We start from the raw sequence: 24,736 nt of genomic DNA on the forward strand, positions 1-24,736 counted from the left end.
GGACCTGGACAGGCTGGATCGATGGGCCAAGGTTTAATAAGGCCAAGTGCCGTGTCCTGCATTTCGGTCACAACAACCCCAAGCAACGCTACAGGCTTGGGGAAGAGTGGCTGCAAAGCTGCCCGGCAGAAAAGGACCTGGGGGTGCTGGTGGATGGCCAGCTTAACATGAGGCAGCAGTGTGCCCAGGTGGCCAAGGTGGCCAGCAGCATTCTGGCTTGTATCAGGAATAGCGTGGCCAGCAGCAGCAGGGAAGCGATCGTGCCTCTGTACTCGGCACTGGTGAGGCCTCACCTCGAGTCCTCTGTCCAGTTCTGGGCCCCCCTGTACAAGAGGGACACTGAAGTGCTGGAGCGTGTCCAGAGGAGAGCTACCAGGCTGGTGAGGGGTCTGGAGACCAGGTCACATGAGGAGAGGCTGAGGGAGCTGGGCATGTTTAGCTTGGAGAAGAGGAGGCTGAGGGGAGACCTCATTGCCCTCTACAACTACCTGAAAGGAGGTTGGAGAGAGGTGGGTGTTGGCCTCTTCTCCCAAGTGAATAATGACAGGACCAGAGGAAATGGTCTGAAGTTGCATCAGGGGAGGTTTAGGTTAGATATTAGGAAGAATTACTTTACTGAAAGAGTGGTCAGGCACTGGAACAGCCTGCCCAGGGAGGTGGTTGAGTCACCATCCCTAGAGGTGTTTAAGAGACGTCTAGATGTGGTACTTCAGGGCATGCTCTAGTGGCAGAGATTGTAGGTTGTTTGGTTGGACTCGACGATCTTAAGGGTCCTTTCCAACCATGAAGATTCTGTGACTCTGTGATTTGTATTTTTGCAATTGGTGATATTATCATTCTGCTCTTCATCCTCCCAAACTGCCCTGACACCATCCATTGAAAGACAAGGGTGAATAAACACTCAAAGAAACATCTATTTTGCTATTAGTTTTATTAAAAGGATGAATTGAATTACCAGATGTCTACTCCAATAGAACCTAATGCATCACTTCCTTTTTCAGCAGAATTGTAATAATTGCAACTAACTCCCATTAGTGATTAGTGAACCTGCATAAGGAGAAAAAAAAGAATAAAAGTGCTATTTTAGGGGAAGAAACTTTTGGCACAGGTGCAGTACTGTAGCACTTAACTTCAGATATTTTAGATTCCTGGAGATTACAAGGATAACTAGTGATAAAGGGAATTGCTATTCGGAGCTGAATTAAGCCGATCCTGTCATGTCAGAATTTCCAGAAGGAACCTTTTCCCTTTATAAGGCTCTGAAGTGCAACCTTACATGAAAATTTTAGGAAGGACATTTTAATGCAGATGACCCCAGTGATGACATTACTTTTTCCAATTGCCACCGTGAGAAGACAAAGACATTCTAATGACCATGTTTGGGAATTTTCCTACAGAAGACTCTGTCTGATGCTTTGGGTATTTTACTGATCCCATGCAGTCCTACTTCATTATTTCCATAACTCTCCAGGTTCAGGCATTATTGCAATCTCTAGCTTTTCTTTCTTTCTTCCTTCTTATGCTTAATCAGAATTCCCTTCAGCGGCTGACTTGCTTTCCTTCAGTTGATGGTCCACGTCATTCTCGCTTTTACCTTTAAATTAGCCAGGAGTTTCTACTTCTAAGATTAGCTCATTCTGTTATTAGCACATACAGAAGCTCTGAGCAAACCAGTAACAGCCCCTGCTGAGTCTGACTTGTTTATACATCATTAACATCTGTCACATAGCAATTAACAGATGTTTGGGAAGTTTTCCTACAGCAGGGGCTCCAAGGGTATGGAAGTGATAACAGAATGCTCCTCTATTTTAAGCTAAGAAAGGTTTATCCTATTTTCTCCACACAAAAAGACTAGTGAGCAATCCAGTTTTGGCTAGTTTCTGAGAGTACCAGAATGAAGAAAATGACATAAACCTATTTGAAACGTTGTCTTTATTCAAAAGATAAGGTGGTAATGGAAAGAGGAGCAGGATCATGAAAAGTCCGAGAACTCCCCTAAAAGATCAGAGAGAACTAAAGTAATGAGAAATCATAGAAAAGCTTAAAAACAGGTGCTAATCATGCTTTATTGAAGTGGCCAAAACAGTTTGGTTAATTTACAAGTTAGAAAAAAATGAATGCTGCCAGTAGTACGTTTAATGATAAATTACTGACATGATGCCCATTGGCCTTCCCTACTAGTAGAAAACAAAGTCTTGTGCACTACCTAGAACACCTCCTCCCCTCTAAGAGGTGAACTTTGGAGACTGAATAAGAGAAGCAAAGATAAGCCATCTCTTGACCCTGTGACTTCAAATGTCTCACATTCCAAAAGAAAAAGTTTGGCAGAAAGAAAAAAAAATCCAGACAAAGAAGATCAATAGTCTCTTTCAAAAAAACAAAGTTATTCTCTTATAGAATTGCCTTACTTCCTGATGAAAAAAACTTTCTCCCCTGAATTCAAATCATCTGAGGAAGCTAACCTCCAAAAGACATTTGCCTTTACCCTGGCTTTAATTTTATATTCAGATTTTCTAAAGAATTCTGATCTTATTAGGCACCAGAGGAAACACTGCATTAGGCCTGTTAAAACAGAAATAGAACAGAAGTATTTGTTCAGTAAAGATAACAGACAAGACAAATCTAAAAGCACACTTTACATCAAAATTCCCATGAATTCAAAAAAATTCATGAAAAAAGAACCTTTTTTCCTGTTTCTGTGCAAAGGTGTACATTACCTGAGGGCATCAAGCCATTAACCTCCTAAAAGGATGTTCTTTAAGAGAGATCTCTTTTTGTGTCTTAATCATGATTCTATGATTACACCAAAGCTTTCTTCACCTAAGAACATAGAAAGTAATTTGCTCTACTGCACTACCCTCAGCCTAGCAGACTCATGGAGCTACAAATGAGGACCAAAGCACCAATGGTGCTAGAAACTGTTCTGAATGTAGCAACTGTGACCAAAGCACAGTCTGAATGAGTTTAAATGTCTTCATAGAACCATCGACTGGTTTGGGTTGGAAAGGACCTTAAAGATCATCTAGTTCCAACCCCCCTGCCATGGGCAGGGACACCTCCCACTAGACCAGGCTGCTCAAAGCCCCATCCAGCCTGGCCTTGAACACCTCCAGGGATGGGGCATCCACAGCTTCTCTGGGAAACCTGTTCCCATGTCTCACCACCCTCAAAGTAAAGAATTTCTTCCTACTATCTAATCTAAATCTCCCCTCTTTCAGTCTAAAATCATTATCCCTCATCCTATCACTACACTCCCTGATCAAGGGTCCCTCCCTATCTCTCCTGTAGGACCCCTTTAGGTACTGAAAGGCTGCTATAAGGTCTCCAGAGTCTTCTCTTCCCCAGGCTGAACAACCCCAACTCTCTCAGCCTGTCTTCATAGCAAGGTGCTCCAGCCGTCTGATCATCTTCGTGGCCCTCCTCTGGACTCGCTTCAACAGGTCCATGTCCTTCTTATGTTGGGGGCCCCAGAGGTGGATGCAGTACTCCAGGTGGGATCTCATGAAAGTGAAGCAGAGGGGCAGAATCACCTCCCTCGACCTGCTGTCCACATTTTGCTAGTGAGCATTGCTTGCTACGATTTTTCTCTTTGACTGAAGCTGTAGTTTGATAATTCAGATGTTTTCAGCAACAGCATTAATTTAAAAAGTTCCTGACTTCAATCCTTGTTCCATCCCTTAGGCCATAGTGATTGCTAGCAGATTGTGCTGTGAGCCAGGGAATGAAGCTGGCTTTACAAAAAGAAATCAAATTCAGAAAAGCATGGAATAAAGCTACCTACATGAAGCTGCAGCATGGATGGCCTCACCCAGCCAGAGGAGATAAAAATAAGCTGGGTTTGCTTAACCTAACAAGGCCAGTGCTGAGTGGTAATATAATTATCTATAATGCATCACGGGGTTAAGATTCAAAAGAAAAAAAAACAAACTTAGGTAATGGGAAATGTTGGCATAAGAGCAAGTGGGTTTAAACAGATAGTGCTTAATTTTAGGTTGGATATCAGAAGAGTTTTCAAGCAACAGAGGAGATGCTGTGTCACCATTTTCCAATATAAGCAGTGGTTACAAATGATTTTAAATTGAGCATGAAAAATTTATAAAAGGTCTCTATTTTAAGTTTGTAAACTGCTAAAATAGGAGCTGACTTTTAGAATATACGTGATAAATTTTGACATACTTAGCCATGAAATGCTAGAACCAAGTGCTAAGCCATTATGTATCACCCTGACAGAGGATACAAATCCTTAAAAACACATTGCAAGATATTATATGTTAACTTAGGCGAGCTGTGGTAAAAACTGAAAGTGTTCTTACAGTGGTGCAACTAAGGAGGTGTCCTTTTTCCTCCTTATAGCAGTACTGGACATAAAGAATAGGGACTGTCCTCCTGAAATGAGCATTTATTTTAGCTGCAGAGGAAAGAGATTGAATTGAACTTTTAATCAAATTTTAAGTAGGCTTTTTACAATTCTCGAAGTGGGTGCAAATGAAAAGCAAAACAATAGATGGCTTTTTTTTAGCATAAGAGTAAAGTTATTTTATGTTGCCCACTGTACTTCTAAATTGACCATACTGGTTTAAAAGCCCCTCTTACTTTTTCAACAGAGACTGCCTTTACCACTATAAACATTACAAAACGCGTCGCTCTTTTCTCCTAAGTAGTTATTCTCTTTTGCCAATTTGAACAAAGCCAGAAAAACAGATGAAATTTTTGAACATTAGGTTTTATACTTTCTCCCAAGAAAGTGACAGCAAAACAGAAGTGAGCTCTCACATTCTCTATCACCAAAAAATCCATGGAGAAGAAATAATTGCTATGTCAGGGTGTGGGTGACTGTTCGGCAGTTGCTGGACACAGTAAACAAATACAGTCCCAATGGAAAAGCAGATGTCCATCCACATGAGACAAAATGACTAATTTTAGCATTCTCTATCCTAAGAATTTGCTCTGTAGGGTTCACAAGTGTTTGGATCCAGCCCACAGTTAAGAACAAACACACCTCACTCTTCTGCAGGAAAAACAAAAGCAAACCCAAAAAACATTTGGAGAGGAACAAAAAAAGACAAAAGTTGTCTGTTTTCTGGAACTGGCAGTTTCTCCGGTGGGAAACGTGACTGATTTAATGCTTGCCAATACCAATACAGCAGCAAGACTCCACTGTCCCAGTAGTTCCAGCAGTATCAGAGGTATTGGTGCAAAGGACATGAATTCAAGGTTTGGAAAGGCAGCTAGCACTTGGGAAAACAAGCTGTATCATACCGAAGACTTCAAATGTCAGTTCTTCTGAAGGACAACTGAAAGAGTCAGGATAAAAGTCAAATGGCAGCTGGCTTGGCCGTGTTTTATATTCAAATTCCATATAAGAAGCCCATTTTAAAATTTTTATTAAGCCAGGTAGGATCACAGCTCTCAGTGAACAAAGTCCCAGGACACCGGCACATTTTCTCTATACTGATAAACTAACTAGAAAAAACCAAAAATGGCCAATTAGGATGCATTTGGACCTAGTAACGATGCTGAACTACCTCTCATCTGGTAAGAACCAAGACAGGATTTGTTAGAAAACGTGGCATCTTTCATTAGCTATGGCTGAAAAATCCTTACGCTTTCAGGTGAACAAGCCTTTTCCAGAGGAAAAGGAAAGATATTTAACTAAAGATGTAGCCAGCAGAATGACCAGGTGGTTGCCAGCATTACAGATGGTGGCGTGAGGACCAGAGCTCTCCGACGGACTGAACAATGTTGGAAGATTAATTTGATTACTAAGAGCTGGCTCTCGGCTGTATTCTCCTCTGCAGTAATGAAGCTGGTAAGCACAAGGCAGGGCACCGCCATGCAAGCAGGTGGCTCTAACAAGAGAAACCTGTGTGTTTTACACATGGAAAAAAATTCTTGGAGCTCAGTATTTGCTTTTGTTTCACAGTAGTTGAGAAAGGGTACTGAGTGCAATCTCTGCTACAACTTCCTGCAGGTGTGGGGCTGGGGAATGAAAAAGGGAGCATTCCCCGGGTAGTTTCTCCCTTAGGAAATTGATGCTGGTGTTTTCCAAACAGGGAGCAGTGGAACTTCTCAAAGGTCTCCCCGGAGACCCCAGCCGTTTGGCAAGTAAGGACAACTCCTCTCATCTACCAAACAGGCTGCACACCTTGCCTGCTATTATTGCCTAGAAGGAAAGTGATTGATACTCAATGGTTCCACCTTAGGTATTTAAAAAAAACTCACAATGTAACATTTCTTATGAGAACATGCAGGTGAAAAAGAAAATCAGTTTATATCGAGAATATGCAAAAAAGGATAAATCCTATGGCTAATATAACAAAGAATTCAGTGTTGGCCTAAGGAAAAGCACAGAATCATCAGCACCGAAAGAGTTACAAACAACTGCAAATGTGAGGCTAGATTTTGGCAGGAGCCTCACCTGCTCTCCTGGCACCTGCTATTGTCCACTGAGGGTCCGCCAGATCCCCATCAGTTCTAAATATCTGAATGCAACCCAAGGAATTTTAAAAACAGATTGTACTTTTTAGGTACAAACCAATACCTGTCTGTGTTAAGGACATACGTTGCAAGAAATTAAAATACATTTAAGAGTGATAAAAATTCACTGAGTCTGATTTTCACGCTACATCTGTTAAGACTTAATTGTCAGTTAAGCAGGATGTTTCAGAACTGATTAAGTTCCACTGAATTTATTAAAAAAATAATACTGAAGCAATCTGACAAAAAGCATTCAGAACCCGTGGCAGAAAAAATCCCAGAGATATTTTCTGTGGTATGCCGACAGTATGTTCTAAATGTAGTTGAAATAGTGTGTGGTGTTCTACAAAAAAAAAAAAACACTTTACAAATAGGAAAAATATTCAGAGACTGATTGTACAAGTTCTTGAAATTTGCTCATATGTATAAAAAAAAAGTGACTTCTTTGTTAAGTATTTAAATATCATGTTAGCATGTCACAAAACTGGAATACTTGAATAAAGCAGAAAGTGTTGCGAGACTTCTGAAATTCTAAGGCAGCTGATGTTTATACAACAAGCAGACTCCTGTTATTAATAACCAGATCTTTCCATTACTTGTACTACAAGTATTCTGTATGCGCACAATACATTTTCATTCGTTTCAAGGAATCTGTTTTCCATTCAGACGCCATTAAATAACCAATAACTTTCACACTTTAAATAACTAAATCCTTCAAGATGTGTGTTGAGACCACTTGCCTCTTGCTTGCAACTCTGATGAAGCCTGACCAGTTTTATTATTGGTACTATTTTTGTGTTGAGTTTTAAAAAATTGCTTTCATTCATTGAGAAGTTGCAATGTATCTTCTCATTAGCAATTGTTCTTCAGAAAGCTAAATAGTCAGTAATGTATTTTCAAAACATAACATCTTGCCAAAGCTTTTACTTAATCAGTACGTACTGCAGTCAGTCGAGATAAGAACTCTGATCTGCATCATTCTGCAGCTAGTCAGCAATGGCACAAAGGGAAAAATAACAATTAATCTCAGCAAAGCCACGAGTTTATTGTAACCTCACTGCCGTCTCATGAAGACATAACCACAAAAGTACAAACGTAATTAATGCAGTGTCAGTATAATTTTAAGGATCAAAAATATATTTTCCTATTTGACCTTACAGGGAATGTACCCCAGGTACCTTCAGCACTGTCTCGTAACATGGTTCAAGGCATGGAAATGGAATAGGAGCAAAAAAAGGGCACCTTCTCCCTGCGCTAAAACCTGCTGCTTCCTTCGTGATTTTGCTCCACGGTTCCCTCTCCTCCGAACTCCAGTGCTCAGTCCTTCCTCCTGCTCCCCACTGGACCGTGCGCTCTGCCTCGCGGCTGCAGCTGCAGGAGCTACAGCGCTGGAAGCCAGCTCTCGCCTAACACCTCTGCTCTGATCCCCGCACCCCTTCCATCTATTTTTCGGACTCTAAACCTAACAAATTTTTCTGCAAAACGAGAACAAAAAAATAAGTCAGTGCAGTGGACAGTGGTTAATATACCAAAAAACCAGCATGGCACACAGACCAGATTTGATTGCTGCAGGGTGGAAGACCCCCATTTCCCCTCAAGAATCCCATTTCCAATTCTGTTACATAGTACCTTGTGATACCGTCAGTATGAAAATGCATTAGTCTTTATTTTGATTTCACAACAAAGCTTATGTCCAAACAAAAATACACATTATAAAGATTACAGGATTTTCTGAAGTATTCTACTGTTTCTAGATAAAGAACTATTTCAAATTAATTTTTAGATAAACCAGTCCCATGAAGATCATCGGTGTTGCATCAGACAGACTATTTAACTAAGGTATCAGTGTTAATATGCTATTGCTGAGGGGGAAAGAAGGAAAAAAAAATATCTAATTTACCTTATCTATTTACCAACAATTGTCTGAGGTACAACATTTTATCCAAAACAACCTAATATTTTATCCAGAACATCAATTTCAATGTTGTATTTAGACAGTTAGGGCAAAGTAAACACCCAAATGTATACAATATGTTACTTTAAAGACCTTCTTAGGGTTGTGGTAGGATTTCCTAATGCTGTTTGGGTGATGAAGGATAGCTGAAGATGAAAAATTCACAGTATGGGCTGTTACAGAAGCAGACATTTTCAGCAATCTGCTTATCTTTGCTTATGTGAGCAGATCCCTCAACAGGAACATTACTTTCCTTCACTTATAACCCCACTTTAAGAAATGAGTAAACAAGATGACTAAGAAGTTTTGGCTAGAAATGTCTGATTTTGTTTCATATTTCTAAAACTCAGAAGAGATTGATATAATGACCTTAAACCATCATGCTGCTGCTTCGCCTTTGCTTCACTTTACCTTCCATCTAGCACTGGGCAAGGGGTCATCTCTGTCCTGCATATCCCAGCTCGCAGAATTCTCTACTGGGTTTGGAGGGTTTGAGCGACAACAACATATCAGTGCTAAAAAAGGCAAAAACTCAAGATACAGAAACAAAAAGACTGACTCAGCTCGTTCCAAAGTGCCCATCTACTGGCTGCTCCCTCTTGGCTCTCCAAACCCCACCGACTGCACCAGCGCTGGCCTCTGCTAAGGACAATGGAGAACTCATTTTTCCATCCATTGCAGCCTTGCACTGTATCCTTTCCTCAGATTCATTCACATTCATGACCGTGTTGATGCTGGGGCAACACGAAGTCACACACCTTACCAAACCTGCAAATATACCATAACCTTGTACCAACCATGTTTTCACAGAAAATTTAATTTAAACAATTTCTCCCAGCAAACTTAAAATGCGCTAATACTCACTGACGTGTAGGACTCTACCGTGGAAATACCGCCTCAGGCACCCTGATGCTATAGAACACAAGAAAATCTGGTTTACCACAGATAGAGGAGTGGTTCGGGACATGAAAATGCTACAAAACCTTAAATCTGGATTGAGCGTATATGGAAGGATCAAGATGTTTATTTACCAGGTATCAACTGTTATCAGACAAGCTAACCTGAACGTTTGTCTTCTACTTGAAAGAGGAAGGTATTTCTGGAATAGCATAACCTTCTCCAGAAAAATAAACATAAACACAGTCCAGATTTAATGTAATGCAAAATCTTAATTTTCTGGAGGATTCTTGTATTTGTAGTCCTTTTCAAAATTTAATACAGATTTTCTTATATGTTCTACAACAACAGCACACCAGTCATGAATTTCCATGGAGAAGCTCTAACACAATATTGTCTGTATAATCTGGAATATGAGCCTAAGTATGCACAACTGTTTAAAACAAAAGTTTTACATGAAGCTGGAAGGGTCTTTAAAAAATACTCCTGCATTGCAATGAAAATTCAGTGTAAGTCAGCCAGCTGAGCTTTGTCCTTCTTATACCTGTTATCTTAAAAATGCTAGAATTTCTGATGCAACACAGCAAGTTCGTGTTATTCTTACTAGATATTACTAGGCATTGAGAAGTTTTTACATCACGATGAGAAGAGTAATAGAAAACACTTTTTCACTAGACTATCATTGCATCAGGTATGATAGTTTAGATGAACAACCCACAGATTACCCAGAAGAACTTGCCTGGTTTTGCAGTGACTTGCCACACATCCCTGTGGTAGCATTGTTTCAACACGAGATTACATGGCATATAGCCACGAAACCAAAAATCCCAATGGTGCATTTGGTATGCACTACGTTAACTGGTACAAAACATGTTAACTGGTACAAAACGCTGACACAAATGCTGTGCCACAGCCACACTACCACATCTCATTTACTGTTTGTTACTGTTTATAAAGGCTGCTTCCTTCCATAAAATAACTAACAGTAATAGAATTAGGCAAATATTTACAAAGGTAATCCAGTGTGAAACACTGCATCTAAAAGCAAGCAAATTTTCTTTGGACGGCACCTTTCTTCCTTTATAGAGCTCTTTGCTTTGTCAATATACAGAACAAAATAAAGTCTGTCAGGAAACTCTGCATTTGTTATCAGCTCATTCTCCTTAGATGCCAGGACTGTAAATATTTTTCTTCATTATCACCCTGTCAGTAAATAACTTTGCAGGTGTGATTTAATCAACAGGTATGCCAAGATTTCACAATTTTTGGCCTACCTTAAAGAAAATGAGTAATAGAGAAACCCATGCACCAGGAAACAAATGAGCAGAACTAGTGAACCAAGGTCTATGAAGCAGGGTTCAAGATCACTTGGGCTGGATGACAGTTGATATATTTGCACTACAGTTCATCTGTTTTCTTATCTGGGAAATGTGTTCTATAATAAATTATAATTTATTGCATGTTTTGCAACCTTGTCAAAGGGCACACCTAAGATTTTTGCTTTGGTAATAAATTCCACCCAACTGTGTACAGGAATTCACTTGACAATCTGGACATAGCTAAAATATTTCGGTATTTTCTAACGTCAGCGCTTTTGATCTACTACCAACAACTCATTTGGTTTACACACCACCACATTTACTTTCTTCTAAATTTAATTATGCTTAAAAAATAACAGGAGATTTCAAAGTAATTCTCCAATGACAATCACCAGTGAGCAAAAACCCCCAAGGCTGCTGGACAAGGACCCCTATTCTCAACCCATTACTGCTTCTCATTCCCTCTTTTCACTTGCCTTTTTCTCCTTTGGGAGTGTTTATCTCTGAATAGGAACAAAGCAACCGAATATTGTGATCAACATCAGCAATATTTCTTGGCGTACACAGCTAAATTGCTCGTGAGGCTGGACATACGTTTCTGCCTATTATCTGTAAAAAAGACAGCAGAAACAAAACTTCAGAACAGCCCCAAGCCTTCCGTATTATTATATGCAGCAACCAATTGGCAAACTCCAAGCAAATATTTATGAAGATGAATGGTTACTGCCAGGGTGTCTCAAATTTTTCTGAGAGTTTTTTTTTTTTTTTTTAACTAGTGACTAATCAAAAATAGGTAGAAAATAACCATATCATTACAGCTTTAAGGTCAGCACTGTAAGACTCACCATTTGTATACAGTATCACATGTTAAAATTGCATCTCAATATGCCAGTAAGTGAAGGGCTGTCTAGGATTAGTGGTGGCATGCCTGTTTTCCTTTCTAAAACCACTGTTCAGGGTGAAAGTGAATTAATTTTATGATATAAGCAGAAAGTTTCCAAAAGTAATTGCTGCTTTGCTATCTTGATCTACTCTGAGTATACCGGTGCAGACACTTGAGTTAGGTCTGTTTATTTTCCTTGTACGAAACTCTTCTAAATACAATAACAAACCACTGCCTTGAAAATACTTAAAACAGTATTTCTCTGCTAACAAATGCCACATCTGTTTGCAGTTCCAAGAAAACCTAAAATCCCAAGCACTATGACTTGAAGAGAATTGCTTACTGTTGTGTTTATGCTATTGGCCAAAGAACCCACACCAATGATGGTTAAAAAAATGTTTAGAAGCATTAGATTCAAGTATTAACATTTTTCTAGGAATTGTCTATGATGCTATTGTTGTACACCTGACCTCAATCTGAAATGCTAAATATGCATTCGTGCAAAGATTTTTTTTGTTCATGAGTTTTTTCTTGTAATTATTTTTTCTTTGCTATTTAACGCTGGTTTCTTACTCATATCAGCAAATAACTGAAATTAACTTGGCTGCATTACAAATAAATCTTACCCGCATACCACTTCATTAAAAATCTGCATGTGTACTATTATAGTTGAAGTAACCAATTAATATGTATGAAGTGCTAAGACTGAAAACCACTTATTTCTCTAACCTTGCTTTCACAGACAACTGTCTGAAACCCACACCTTCAAAACCGAAAACTTCAGTATGCGCTGTCTTTCCATGTTTCAGGCTGGAAACCTCAAAAGAAAATCCCTTCCAGGTTTTTAGCGTCATGACCTAAGTTTTGAAGGGGAAAGAACTCTTTCCGTTAGCCATATATCTATAAAAAAAGTTATTTTGAGAGAAGTCTCCATGACTCTCAGGGTCATAAAGTCCTTCTGAGGATTTATATTCAGCTTTGTATAATATTAGAAGTTGTGTGTCAGCAGCGAAGCCGTGTATCCTTATCACCTATAGATTTTTGGCAGACACAAGAAATCTTCTTTTATTACAGATTCTCGTGACCTGTTCTTTGACCACTTGCAGGTCAGTGAACTCAGTTCTGCCCCAGGCTCCCCACAGGCTCGAATCACAGTGCGTTCAGGTCTCCTTCTTCCTTGCTGTCTCTCAAGCCCTGCCACATTACTTTGAACCCCTTTTGTATTTCCTGCTCAATACCCCCAAGTCACTCAGCTGTTTGCTGCTAGCTGGGCAGAGCATCGCAGGCATTGAATGGCTTTTGCTAGACAACATGCTCCCCTCGTCAGTATGTGCAGGCTGCGGCCAACAATAATTAAAGTTGGGATTTCCTCCTCTTTCCTTCAGCAGATGTACTACTATAGTGTTTGCCCTCCGAGTGACAATCCTCTCTGTAATTTGGAGAACTTCACCTTTCCAAAGCAAAAAATTCTTGGGAAAGCTGTAAAAGCCAAATTTTTGGAGAAAAAAACATATATCATTTTAAAAATTTAATGTAACGTGGAAATTACGGATGATACAAAGACAGATAAAAGAAGCTTTAGGAATGAGGCAGAGTTAATGTGGCCAGAAAACCAGGAGGAAAGGAGGACAACGACCTCTGCACTTTTTATTTGCGTCCTGGTCCTATCTTCTCCTCAGAAAGTGTGCTTTTAGAAGTACTTTTTAGAAAACATTCATACAATTTTTATTTGTTGTTAACTAGATTTTACATAAACCCGAAGAGATTTGAAACCAGAAACCTCGAACTGAGCTCAATGCTTCATTACACTCATTCAAGTCACTCCCATCCCTGGCTCTTCTAAGAAAAAAGGTCACAGAGTACTTACTGGTGGAGTCGATGGACAGATACCAGGGCCAGGAATGGTATGAACACTATTATATTACAGTCCTAGTATTTTCTGTGGCATGTAAGTAATTAAGGAACTACATACTCATCAGACATGCAAATTATGCAGAGACGTAATGTCATCATCACGTCACCAAATTTCTAAATCATCAGCCTCACTTCACTGGCGTAAAGGGTGGTGGTGGCTCTGAGAATCCATATGCACAACATTTATACATCGGCTTCTGCTGATATATGTCAGATAAAGGATCTTATCCCAGTGATTTGCAAATTACATCTTTAAGGGGACCTGCAAGTTTCTTTTCCTTCACGAATACAATGATGAGAAAACGACTTACGTTCAACTTGATCAAACATTACTGAGAACAAGAAATCTCTTGGTGTCATGTAATATTCTCCTTCATATTCCAATGATGCAAAATGCATGAAGCGATGCTTCCGAAGAAAGAGTCTTTCGTCCCTTTCCTCATTAATGACATCTTCCTTCTGAAACAGAAAAAAAAATCCATGCAGAAAGATGGTTGCATTTGTAGACCAACTCTGTCATTAGAAAGAATCCTATACCCGATCTTGATTAACCTCAATGTTTTGTGGGTAGCCAGAGCAAGAGACTAGCAGGAATTAAAGCTTTTATGGCATGGTCTTAATGAATGACATGCTCATGTGACATCCACAGTATTTTTTGGCTTCACTGAGAGCATGTCTTAACAACACAACTGAGCCAAATTAATGGCTTGCTGTCACCAAAGGTTGCCCTTGCTTCCCACTCCCTTGCTTTTGGCCATATGGTGGTCCTGCATCTCCTCATGTGCCAGCTCTGCTACTTGTCAGTCTCTTGCTGAGCCAAATTCAGCTCGCCAACTCAACAAAAAAACTAAACTGACCAAACAGCAAATAGTATTTTGCCAGCTTAGTGACTGGCTCAGCAAAGGTTGAAATGTGCTCTGCATCCATGCAAATGATTTCTCCTGAAGTTAATTATCAAGTTCTGGAGCAATTCCTAAGGTGGGTGTATAATGACATTCTAACTAAAACTATTCCACACTTAAACTATTAAGTATGGGCCTGTCTTTCAGAGAAGTCAGAAACATGGAAAAGCAATGAAAACACCAACAAAAGAGTCAGAGATTGTATCATCAGCTCCAAAGATTCAACTAGTCAAGAAATCAAAAAAACTTCCAACCCCCCCCTTAAAATTTGAGAGACGCATGATCAAAATCATACAAGTTGACAGCACTCTGACGAGCAGTAGCAGCATTTACTGGTAGCAAGGGAGGACACAGACACTGAAAGGGAGACGTTTACACTTTAGGATTTAAGAGACAGTAAGTGGCAACAGGAAAATGAGACACTGTAAAATTCAGAACACGCTGTATGTATTTGAACATTAATCATGGAACAATTTTTACCACCAGCAGCATCACTCAAATTTTAGGACTGTTCAAAGATGTGAGAAAGTGAAGGAAAAGCAAGAAAATCAAAGGCTAAGTACCAAGATCCCAACTTGAACATACTTGAAGCAAGTCAGTAAACAGCAAGATGGATCTGCAGCGAGGTGGGTGCCCGTGGCATCACTCGGCGTGTGATGCAGATGAGCAGGTACAGCCTGGGGCATGGCCTACCGAGGTGCTGTATCAAGTCTTCCAGCAAATGATCACTATTCATTTACACAGTTTTTAGTTCCTGGGTCATTCCTATGGACTGCTTGGCATTTGAGCAGTCCAGTATAGTGTTGGTCCACGCCACGTTTTGCAAACTGGGTTACTCCTGAGACAGGGCAGCGTAAGCGGCTCCTGGTGACACTCAGATCAGCTGTAGGTGCAGTGAGGGTCTCACCAGCTGATGCTAAAACACAGGGTCTGCCATGCTGAGTGGGTTGATGGGGCGAACGGTGGGGCACAGACAGGGAGACAGGGGGGACCATTGGGAACATCTCACTTGGTTTTGTTGAAGTCAGCACTGGTTACAGCAAAACGCAAGGTAACAGGCACCTGGTTGCATGAGGTTGTTACAAAAATTGGGAATGTACAGAGATATTTGCAAATAGCACAGCAGGCAATGAGGCACCTATGTGTTTGTGTGCGCACATCCAGGGAGTGGACAAGCAAGAAGGGAATGGGACTCCCTGAACCACTTAAAAGCTGCGATCAGATTTCTGACACTTTAGTTTTAACTTGCTGTTCTTCCAGGATGGGGACTGCTAATTCAGTCTCTTCTGCTCTGTATTCAGTCTCTTCTGCTGTGTTGCAGAATCAAGCATTAGCAGTTACATTTCTTCCACCCAGCTGACAACACGCCAGGACTCAGGTACGAAGTGGCAAAGACAGGAGGGGAGCTAGCTGATACGATGGACATACAAGCTGTTTTGGGATGATAGCTTCTAGCTCTCAGACAGGGCCCTGAAGTTAAAATAAAAAAAACATTAGGCTTAGTGTCAGGCTTACGAGGTAGAGGAATGAGATGGAGGACTGATATTGATACAGGCCACTCCAAATAATGGGACCCAGCGTGGTCTGAGAGTAACGACCAACCCCTTCAAGGTGAAGCACTCTGGGAACAGGAGGGTGGACCTCCAGCTGTGGGCAATAACCAGCCCATTGAAGAAAGCATGAAGAAACAGTTCAGCGGGCAATGAGACACCAGAGAAGAGGATGGAGCGTTTGAATTTGCGCCATTAGGTTTCCTTTTTCTCTGCCTGCCACGGTCTCTAACTGGATATGGGGATATGGGGACCAAATGTTCGTAGAATTTGGGGATCTCAACAAAAGGGGTACAACCGTCAAACCTACAGCCAGAGCCTGGATACAATTATTACCGCCATTTATTATATTATACTTAGTTATAGTTCTAAATAGAAGGCTGCAACTTGCCGTTTAATTCCATGCCTTGCACCTTTGTGTTGGTATTAAGCACTCATTAAAACACAGCACTGAACAATACAAGCACCTTGTTATAGTCAATTTTAATTTACCCTTGTAACGTGTTTGCTTCCTTCGAACCTCAGGTGCGGGCGGGGGGGAGAGAACCAACAAGAAGAAAAAACCCCAAAATACTCATAATTTACAATCAAAACAGTCATATTCTGATATGCAAAGAGAATGAGGGTACTTCTAAGTATCTGAAGCCAAGGTTTGCTTTGTTTTAGATACAACCATTTGGTATCAAAATCACTGCTCTAACCTTCTTACCTAGTATGGAGCTTCATCGTGGCCTACAACACAAGCTGCACTGCTGCTGTTCTATGATTCAGATCTGTATGTTCTGGAAAACACTGTTTAAAACTAAATCTAATGTAATGAGAACTTTAGCTTTATTCTTTTTAAAACTTTGGGGGACAAGTGACTCTGTAACTGCTTAGTTAACAAGATTCAGCAAACACTGCAGATATCAAATGTTCATAGTTGCTGGGTATTAATGTGCAGCATTCTTATTAAAATCATCTCCTTCTCATAATAACATGAGCAACTTTTGCCCAATGGCAAATTTAAAAAAAAAATGGAAAATTGCTTCACAGTTGTCCTTTGACTAAAATTAGGGAATGAAAAGTAATCTTTCTGCACAAATACAAAATAAAAAAGTTTAGACAAGAAGGAAACAACTAATCCTACAACATCTTCAACTGGATTTTCAAGTTTCTTATGTCTTGCAGTATTTATCTGAATTCTGTCCAAAGCTAAACTTGTTACTGATATCAAAGCACTGAATTTCAGCAATCCACAATTTTAACTGAAATAAACAAGTGCGAGTTCACATATTAGGTCTGAAGTGAGCCTTATTTGGAAGAGAACGTATTCCCAACAGAATTACAGATTCATCAAGCCCCTTTCTTGTCATGAAACTCGCATCCTTGATTTGCAGAACAGCCCTGGGAACATGGATCAATTCTCATGAAAGTCAGCTTCAAATACCAGCACAAATGAGATAAGCAAACCTTACGGGATGAAATGCATTAGCTGTGCCATCTCCTACTTCGTTTTCAAAGCTTTTGCAAAATTCCTGACGTTCTGCCAGTGTATGAGAAGTTCAGAATCTGCTGAAAGCACTCTGATTCCTCTGGACACCAGCAGGAGCTCGGCTAGAGCGATGCTAGACCTCAGCTGCTCACGTGCAACTGCTTACCACTTCTCGCCAGCATACAGCCCTCAGACTGAACAGTCATGGCACTCCAGGGCAGTAAAACAGTTTATACCAGCTACAAAGCTGACCTGCCATCTGGATGATGACAGGTATCTTTATTCTGTTTTCCCCCATGTTTTAGCATGGTTATTGTGACAGTCTCTACAGCATACTCCAAGTATGCTAATGTTAAAGGAAAAAAAAAAAAAGACTGTGCAACAATCAGGAGTGCAGAAGTATAACATGAAAGCAAAATATTTGCAATTATCTCCTATCCCATTATTTTGCACTTTAATTTATGAAGGAGCACAAGGCAGACCTCAATGAAGGTCTGGGATAGAAACATGTACAGACAAAATAAAAAGCCTATAAAAATATTTCAAAAATGCTGAATAAGTTTTACCCCCCTCGACAGTTATTAGAATAAAGGCTGACATTTCCTCAAGTGGCTGTGCATTCTGCACAACACCTAAGAAAAAAATAATCTCTAAGTTTTTATTAAGATCATTTTTACTACAGAACGTCTGGGAGCTGAGGGAACTGGGCTTTTTCAACCCAGAGAAGAGAAAGCTTCCGGGGGACCTAACAGCAACCTGCCAGTGCCTATGGGGAAGTTACCAAGATGACTGAGCTGGGCTCTGCGCTGGAGCTTCATACAGCTACAGCACCAGCACCTCCACTAAATGTGGTTAATCCAGGTTCCCTTTATAGCCAGCGGCGAGAATGGCAGTTCTGGAGTGCAATCACAGAGACTTTTCCTAGCTGTCTGGACAGACAGTTCAGAAGATACAGGAAGGGATGCAGCACCACAAAACAAGCTGACCTTCCTTCACACCAAACACGTTTGCACAATTTTATTGCATGAATGGCTGAAAATCTGGGCAAATGTAACCAGAAGGTGGAAGCTCGGAGGAGAAAGGGTGGCTGCAGGGGTGTTAACATGCTTCAGCCAGACGAGACAGTGTGTAAGGAATATGGAGATTTTTGTTGTCCAGAGTGAAGGGAGGTAGCATCAGTGGCCACATACTCAAATAGCACATCATGATAACACAAGGCCTTTTGTCATCTTTCAAAATGTTCTCCAAAACCAACAATAATACTGTTCAAATTGGTTTAATACCACTAAAGGACTTGAACCTGCTACGTTTGGCATCAGAGACTAGAAATTCACAATCAAGTTGTAACCACATCGAAAAAGTGATGACACTTCAGGTGTAAGTCATATAATTTATAATTTGACAAAAAACCTCAATACAATTATTTGTGCAATTTTAATTAAATTGAATGCAGCTGGATTGCTGTTTAAAGATGAGTACTGATGATCTTATGCTTACTCTTCTTAATTTCTTCCTTAAACATACTGCCAGCATTTAATTACACTCTGAGTGACATCTTTCTCATATTTTAGTCATCACACTTTCGTTAGTCACACTGCCAACTATGGCCCTCATACTGCTTCAGTTCTTCCCCATTTCATCACACAAAACCACTCTCATAACCTAAATAAACAATACAAGCATAACACTTTCCTATGATTATTCTCCAAATCAAAAGAATCATTTCAGAAGGTGGAGCGGGACTGAAAGCTGGAGAGGGACTTTTTACAAGGGCAGGTAGTGATAGGATGAGGGGTAATGGCCTCAAACTGAAAGAGGGGAGATTTAGATTAGATATTAGGAAGAATTTTTTCACTCTGAGGGTGGTGAGGCACAGGAACAGGTTGCCCAGGGAGGTTGTGGATGCCCCATCCCTGGAAGTGTTCAAGGCCAGGCTGGATGGGGCTTTGAGCAGCCTGGTCTAGTGGGAGGTGTCCCTGCCTATGGCAGAGGGGGGTGGAACTAGATGATCTTTAAGGTCCCTTCCAACCCGAACCATTCTGTGATTCTAAGATGCTCTGGAGCATAATTACCAAACTCTTCGCTTTAACTATAACACTACTTTCCACCAAATTGTTTGTTGTTTCTGGACTGCTATTACCAGTGATCAAGTTATTCCTGAAACTATGGTTTAGGACAGTCCCTAATCCTGAGCAAACGCAGATCTACTGGCTCAGAAAAGGGGACATAGCCTGTACCTGCTTCAGGATGCCCATGTCATGTGTCTAAGTATAAAATATAAACAAGCTTGCAATAGCAGCTTACATGCTCTTCTAAAAGCTGCATCCCTCTCCTTCATGGTTGTTCTTTTCACCGATACGTCTCTCTCCATGTCTCCGGCAAGCAGGGATGCCGGACCCACTGAAGACAGTTAGTAAAGGACGGAAATACATGGGAAGAAGTAGAGCGCTATAGATTTTTGAAAAAATATTAGAAGCATAACTCTCATTTGCTTTGAGATGGGATAAATGACCGAATAACTATTCTAATCACTATTCCAAATGCCTAACCAAAGATTGAATAAAAATTATGTTTTGAAGGAAAGGCTGATTCAATCACTTAACATTAAGATTGATCTTCTTTTAGAGTACCAATCTAAAGTATGCATACAGGAGCAGGCTCTCTCTCAACAATTCAGTATCCTTCTCACTTCAATTAAGCCCTGACTAATTTCCAAGTACTTTTTCCTGAGTCATTCAAGGAGTCCTTCAGATAAAAAAGATTTGACATTCCTGTTGTTTCTAAAAACGCTGTCAAAGTGTCTCATATTGCTCATAAAAATGCGTGTACAGGGCAAAAAGCAGAATTTTCCTCTTTATTTCTATTCCACAAAATAAGTTTCAAGTAAAGACAGGTATACTGTAGGAAACAATTATGTATTTAAGGCTGGACTTCAGAAATTAAGGTATCTGTAATCTAACACCTCAGCAGCTTCCAACAGTGCAAATTCAGAGCAAGCAGGATACAAAAATTCAAATTTACTGAGAGGCAATGGGTGAGAAGAATCTATTACTATTTCTTGCACAAGATTCTTGTAAGCATAATTTAAAATGACTCTGAGATTGTCTTGGGCTTATTTTTGTCTTTAACAGTGCCATATAAGAAGAAATCAAACCACAAAGAGCTATGCTGCATTAACGTTAAGGCTTGGGCTGAAATTCCATCCTTAACTTGTTCTATTGTGTGTGGGTACAGCCGGGGCTTCAAACGCTGGGTGTTCCCACATGCTCCACAGCACCCCCGCGCAACCGAGTGAATTAAGAATGAAGTTTCAGCTTTAACTTGGAATTTAGTTCCCTTTGTGGTTTTATGTCAAGCCTTCAATGCCAGTTTGAGAATGTCCACAGTAAAGCTGTGATTGCTGATGGCAAATTAGAATTGAATGACATAAAAAGGGCTCTAGAAGGATGCAAGTGTTTTCCTCTGCAGTCGACATGGCAAGGGATCAGCGGCTGACCAGCCGCTGGCGTCTGTAAGCATTACCGAAGACTATCGTTTCCTTCTTGGCTTCCTCCACTAAGAAATGCCTAAGGCCAACAACATTACTTCTTACAAATAATTTTCAGATTGGTGTAATGAATCTGTTTATCAGTATCTTAATTTATGACGTTAATAAAAAATTCATGGGGTTCAATTTTTGGCTTTGATTTTTTTTTGGTATGTAAAATAGCAAGCTTAAGTCAAGTAAAAACCTTATATTTACTGTATCTTTGAACTTTAAAAAAAACCCACTAAATAAAAATGAAGGGTTACATAAATAAAACCTTGACAAACCTTACCTGCGATTTTGGTAACACTGCTGATGACTGCAATGTGATTTTGGTAACACTGCTAAGCAAATTCTGCACCCATTCAGAACGTAAGTGCTTGTGTACAAACTCAAATATTTCCAGCTGATTATGAGTCAGAAATTACTTAAAATAAGCATATAGATTTATTTCTCCCTTTAAATTTAAAATTATGTCTTCCACTTTCTTTCATTTTACTTTTTCCTCCCTTTGCACAGCATTTGGTGTTTTGATGTGCCTGCACCTTCTGTATGTTTGCCAGATTAATTTGTTCTGCTTCCAAAATAGTCTACATTTTCCAGTTCATTTTTTCCCAGCATAATTTTTCTTTCTTCACTCTATTCCTTTCCATATAATTTACTTTATTTTGCCTATTTGCATCCTTTCATAGCCTTTCTTTCCTCCATCATCTATAAACCTTCTTCCACTTTCCCTTGGAAAAAAAAAGTTGTAGAACTTTTTTCCCCCTCTCTTCTGAAAAGAGGACCACTGCTCTTTTTTTCTTCCCTGATCTGGAAGAGTTAACTCGCACCACTCATTTTACCTGCTATAAGGATAACTAAACCAATGTGTGGGATGTAATTAAAATCCAGTTGGTGCCAGCAGGCTCTCCAGGAGCCTTAGGTTTGGATCCATTAATTCACACTAGATCTACAGATGGATTTAGCAACTCTATATCAAATTTCTGTAAGGCTGATGAAAACTTTGCAGTTAGGTCGTGTCATTGTTGTGTCTCAATTTCAACTCAATCCAATTTGAAACGATCAAAATAACAGAAAATGTAACTTAACCTCAAGCCCCGCTGCACATACCCAGCATACATGCTGAATGCACAGAGGATAACGCTTGGGGCTCAAGGCTTGAAAGTTTCATATGATGCAATAATTTGTAGATGAAAAAGGATTTTGCAAGAAATCCATTTGATAGAAATCTGTGACTTACAGAAAGCTCAAGATTGTAACACTTAAGAAAGCTTGTGCAAGTATGTGCAAAAGTAGTTTGTGCTTTCACAATAAAGAACGTGAGCCATGTAGTATGCAGTGTCTCAGTCGAATGCACCAGTTACCAAAACCAACACCAAGTTGAAGACATAAGATCAGAAGCAAAATGTTCTTATGAAATTAATTGATCTGTATTACTTTTTTCAACATTATATTTTTTGACCTTGCAGATCAAACTGCAAGCCTGGACATAAAGTAAGTCAGGAGAGAAGAAGATAAAAAGTACTGATTTCTGTTTGGAAATAAATTCTAAGTATTCGAATGACTGTTTAGTGATGTGAAACTAAATAAACAACTATGTTACTAAAAGCCCTAACAGCTTTGAAATCCCTAAATATGATTCTAAATATAAAACGGCCAAAAGATAGAAATACCTTCTCAGGAGCTGCTTCAGAGACAGAGAACTGACTGCTAAAAGAAGGACAAGTGGAGAATGAGAAAGCAATAGCCTTGCGTCTGGCTACTCTCAACACTGCTGAATATAAATACTCCAAAATTAGATGAAGCCCTTTCTATGCACCAACAGGTGCCACTCCCCTCCTTTCTTCCAGACAATTCTGCTGTGGTAGTACTAATTAGTGATGGTTACATTTGAAGCAGCAGCTGAACAGTTTATTTGCATCTAACGCCCTGACATTTTTGGTTTTAATTTCCTCTCCCACTCTTTGTATTTCACTGAGTTCAGACTAAACTGGTGCACACTGAGCAGGTCTTCCACTCTGTTACTAGAACCCATACCACATGAAGAATTAAACCAAATATAAGGATAATACAGCAAATAGCCTCGGTTGATAAGGTTTTTTAATTTCACTATTAAAATTCTAGAAATTCCAGCCTTAGCAGAGCTCCTTTTTAAACATAAACTTAAAAAGAAGTTGGAAACTAACACATTTCCACTAACAAAACGTAACGAAGGCAGATAAGGTGCCCAAGCTCTAACAAGCCAGAGAACCAGTTCATTTAACAAACCATACATTTACACCTCAACTTGCAAGTTATCACGCCGCCCTGCTCACACATTGCCCTGGGGAGGCTGACGCGCCGCCCCAGCACACGGGTGCAGAAGTACTAAGTAGATACAGAGCGGCAGGGGGACCACATCGACACCACAAAGGCAACGCGCCCAGGGAACACGTTCATCCAGCTGTCTCGGAAAGCTCATCACACTGCTATTGTATCCGACAGTCGGGGGAATTAAGTGAAAAATGTGTTGCACCTTCTTCTCACTGATCTTTTTCAGTCAATCACTGCGCGTTAAAGTGCAGTCAAACTGTGAAGACATGAATACATTTATCTTTAAAGGTAAGAGAAGCTAGATCTTTTTGAAAGATGCTACGTGCAAATGTACAATCGACATACAGAGTTTAACTATATGCCTCTAAAATGCCATAATATCTTTATTTTTCCTCCTCCTTCTCAACTCAAATGATGTATGGAGTGTCTCTCGGCACACTTGGGAGGAGCTAGGAGAGGTTCTAAGCCACCTGAACTTTCTGCTTACCTTGGCCCTGCAGATCTTTAGGACTTTTCAAGTTAATAGGAGTTTACCTCTTACGTGGGCTTGTGCTGTAGAAGGAAACCATATGCCCTTCTCAAATAGCTTCTTGCGTTGTGTAGCTCAAATAGTAGCTCTACCCGATCTGTTTCGAACCATGTGAAGAGATAATCCATTTATGACATGGTGGTTCAGTTTAACTGCACGCCCTGCAAAATGGGACTATGTACGTCTGAGTTTGAGGAGTGCAACCACAAACTGTGGGAATTCTTGCAGTCCAACTCATGCCAATTGCATGGTGCTATATATTTACTTGAGGCTTTACAGCTTTACTTTTTAGTATCATAGCGCTTGGTCGTGTAACAACCGTACAGGCAAGAAAAAATTGGCTTTAATAGTAGGCAGTTGAATGCTAGACCAGTTTTTGTTCTGGATCAGAAGACAAACGAATTCTGGACTCATTGCTTATAAAGAAGAATTTAAAGGAGAAAACAAGCTATTTAATGGTAGATGTAGTAGACTGACCTAAGCACAAGGACCTAAGAGAATGCATGTCCAAAACCAAGACTGGGAGAAGATGACAAAAAGGGGAGATGACTTTTCAATAGGTAAAATAAGCAGTACAGGTTCAAAAGAAAATTAAAGAGATGAAAAGCTGAGGATAAGGGAGCTAGATTTGATGTATCAGTATGTAAGAAGACAGTCAAGAGTTATATAAGAAAACTCCAAAGTGGTTAGATTTTTAAGATTTTTTTTGGTAATTACACAGATGTATTGTGTTAGCATTTAACGGTTGTGCAGATTTAAATATATCCATGTCCATGTATGAATAAAAGAGACTAGAAAGAAGATGGCTACCACAATCCATGTAAGGACTTGAGCAGGAAGTGGTAAATAATGGGAATGGGAATTAAGATAGTAAGGAGTTTTGTGACAATGGAAGGAGAAAAGTTAAAAAAAGACAAATAAATACCAGAAATGTACCAGAATTGGTATTACAAGCTTTTTAAAACAACTTCAAAGTGCCTCTGTCAACGGTTACC

General features: G+C 39.9%; 1 protein-coding gene across 1 annotated transcript in view; it reads right to left on the bottom strand.

Annotated features, from left to right (window-relative positions):
* Positions 1-24,736, bottom strand: part of MICU2 (mitochondrial calcium uptake 2) — a 152,394-nt gene that overhangs the window by 54,742 nt on the left and 72,916 nt on the right. Inside the window, exon 2 of the mRNA XM_063331170.1 lies at positions 13,756-13,903. Within this exon, the coding sequence (XP_063187240.1) occupies positions 13,756-13,903 (148 nt within the window). The remainder of the gene's footprint in view (positions 1-13,755; positions 13,904-24,736) is intronic.

This window comes from Chroicocephalus ridibundus, chromosome 1 (genome assembly GCF_963924245.1).
Source record: "Chroicocephalus ridibundus chromosome 1, bChrRid1.1, whole genome shotgun sequence".
NCBI classification, from domain to species: Eukaryota; Metazoa; Chordata; class Aves; order Charadriiformes; family Laridae; genus Chroicocephalus; species Chroicocephalus ridibundus.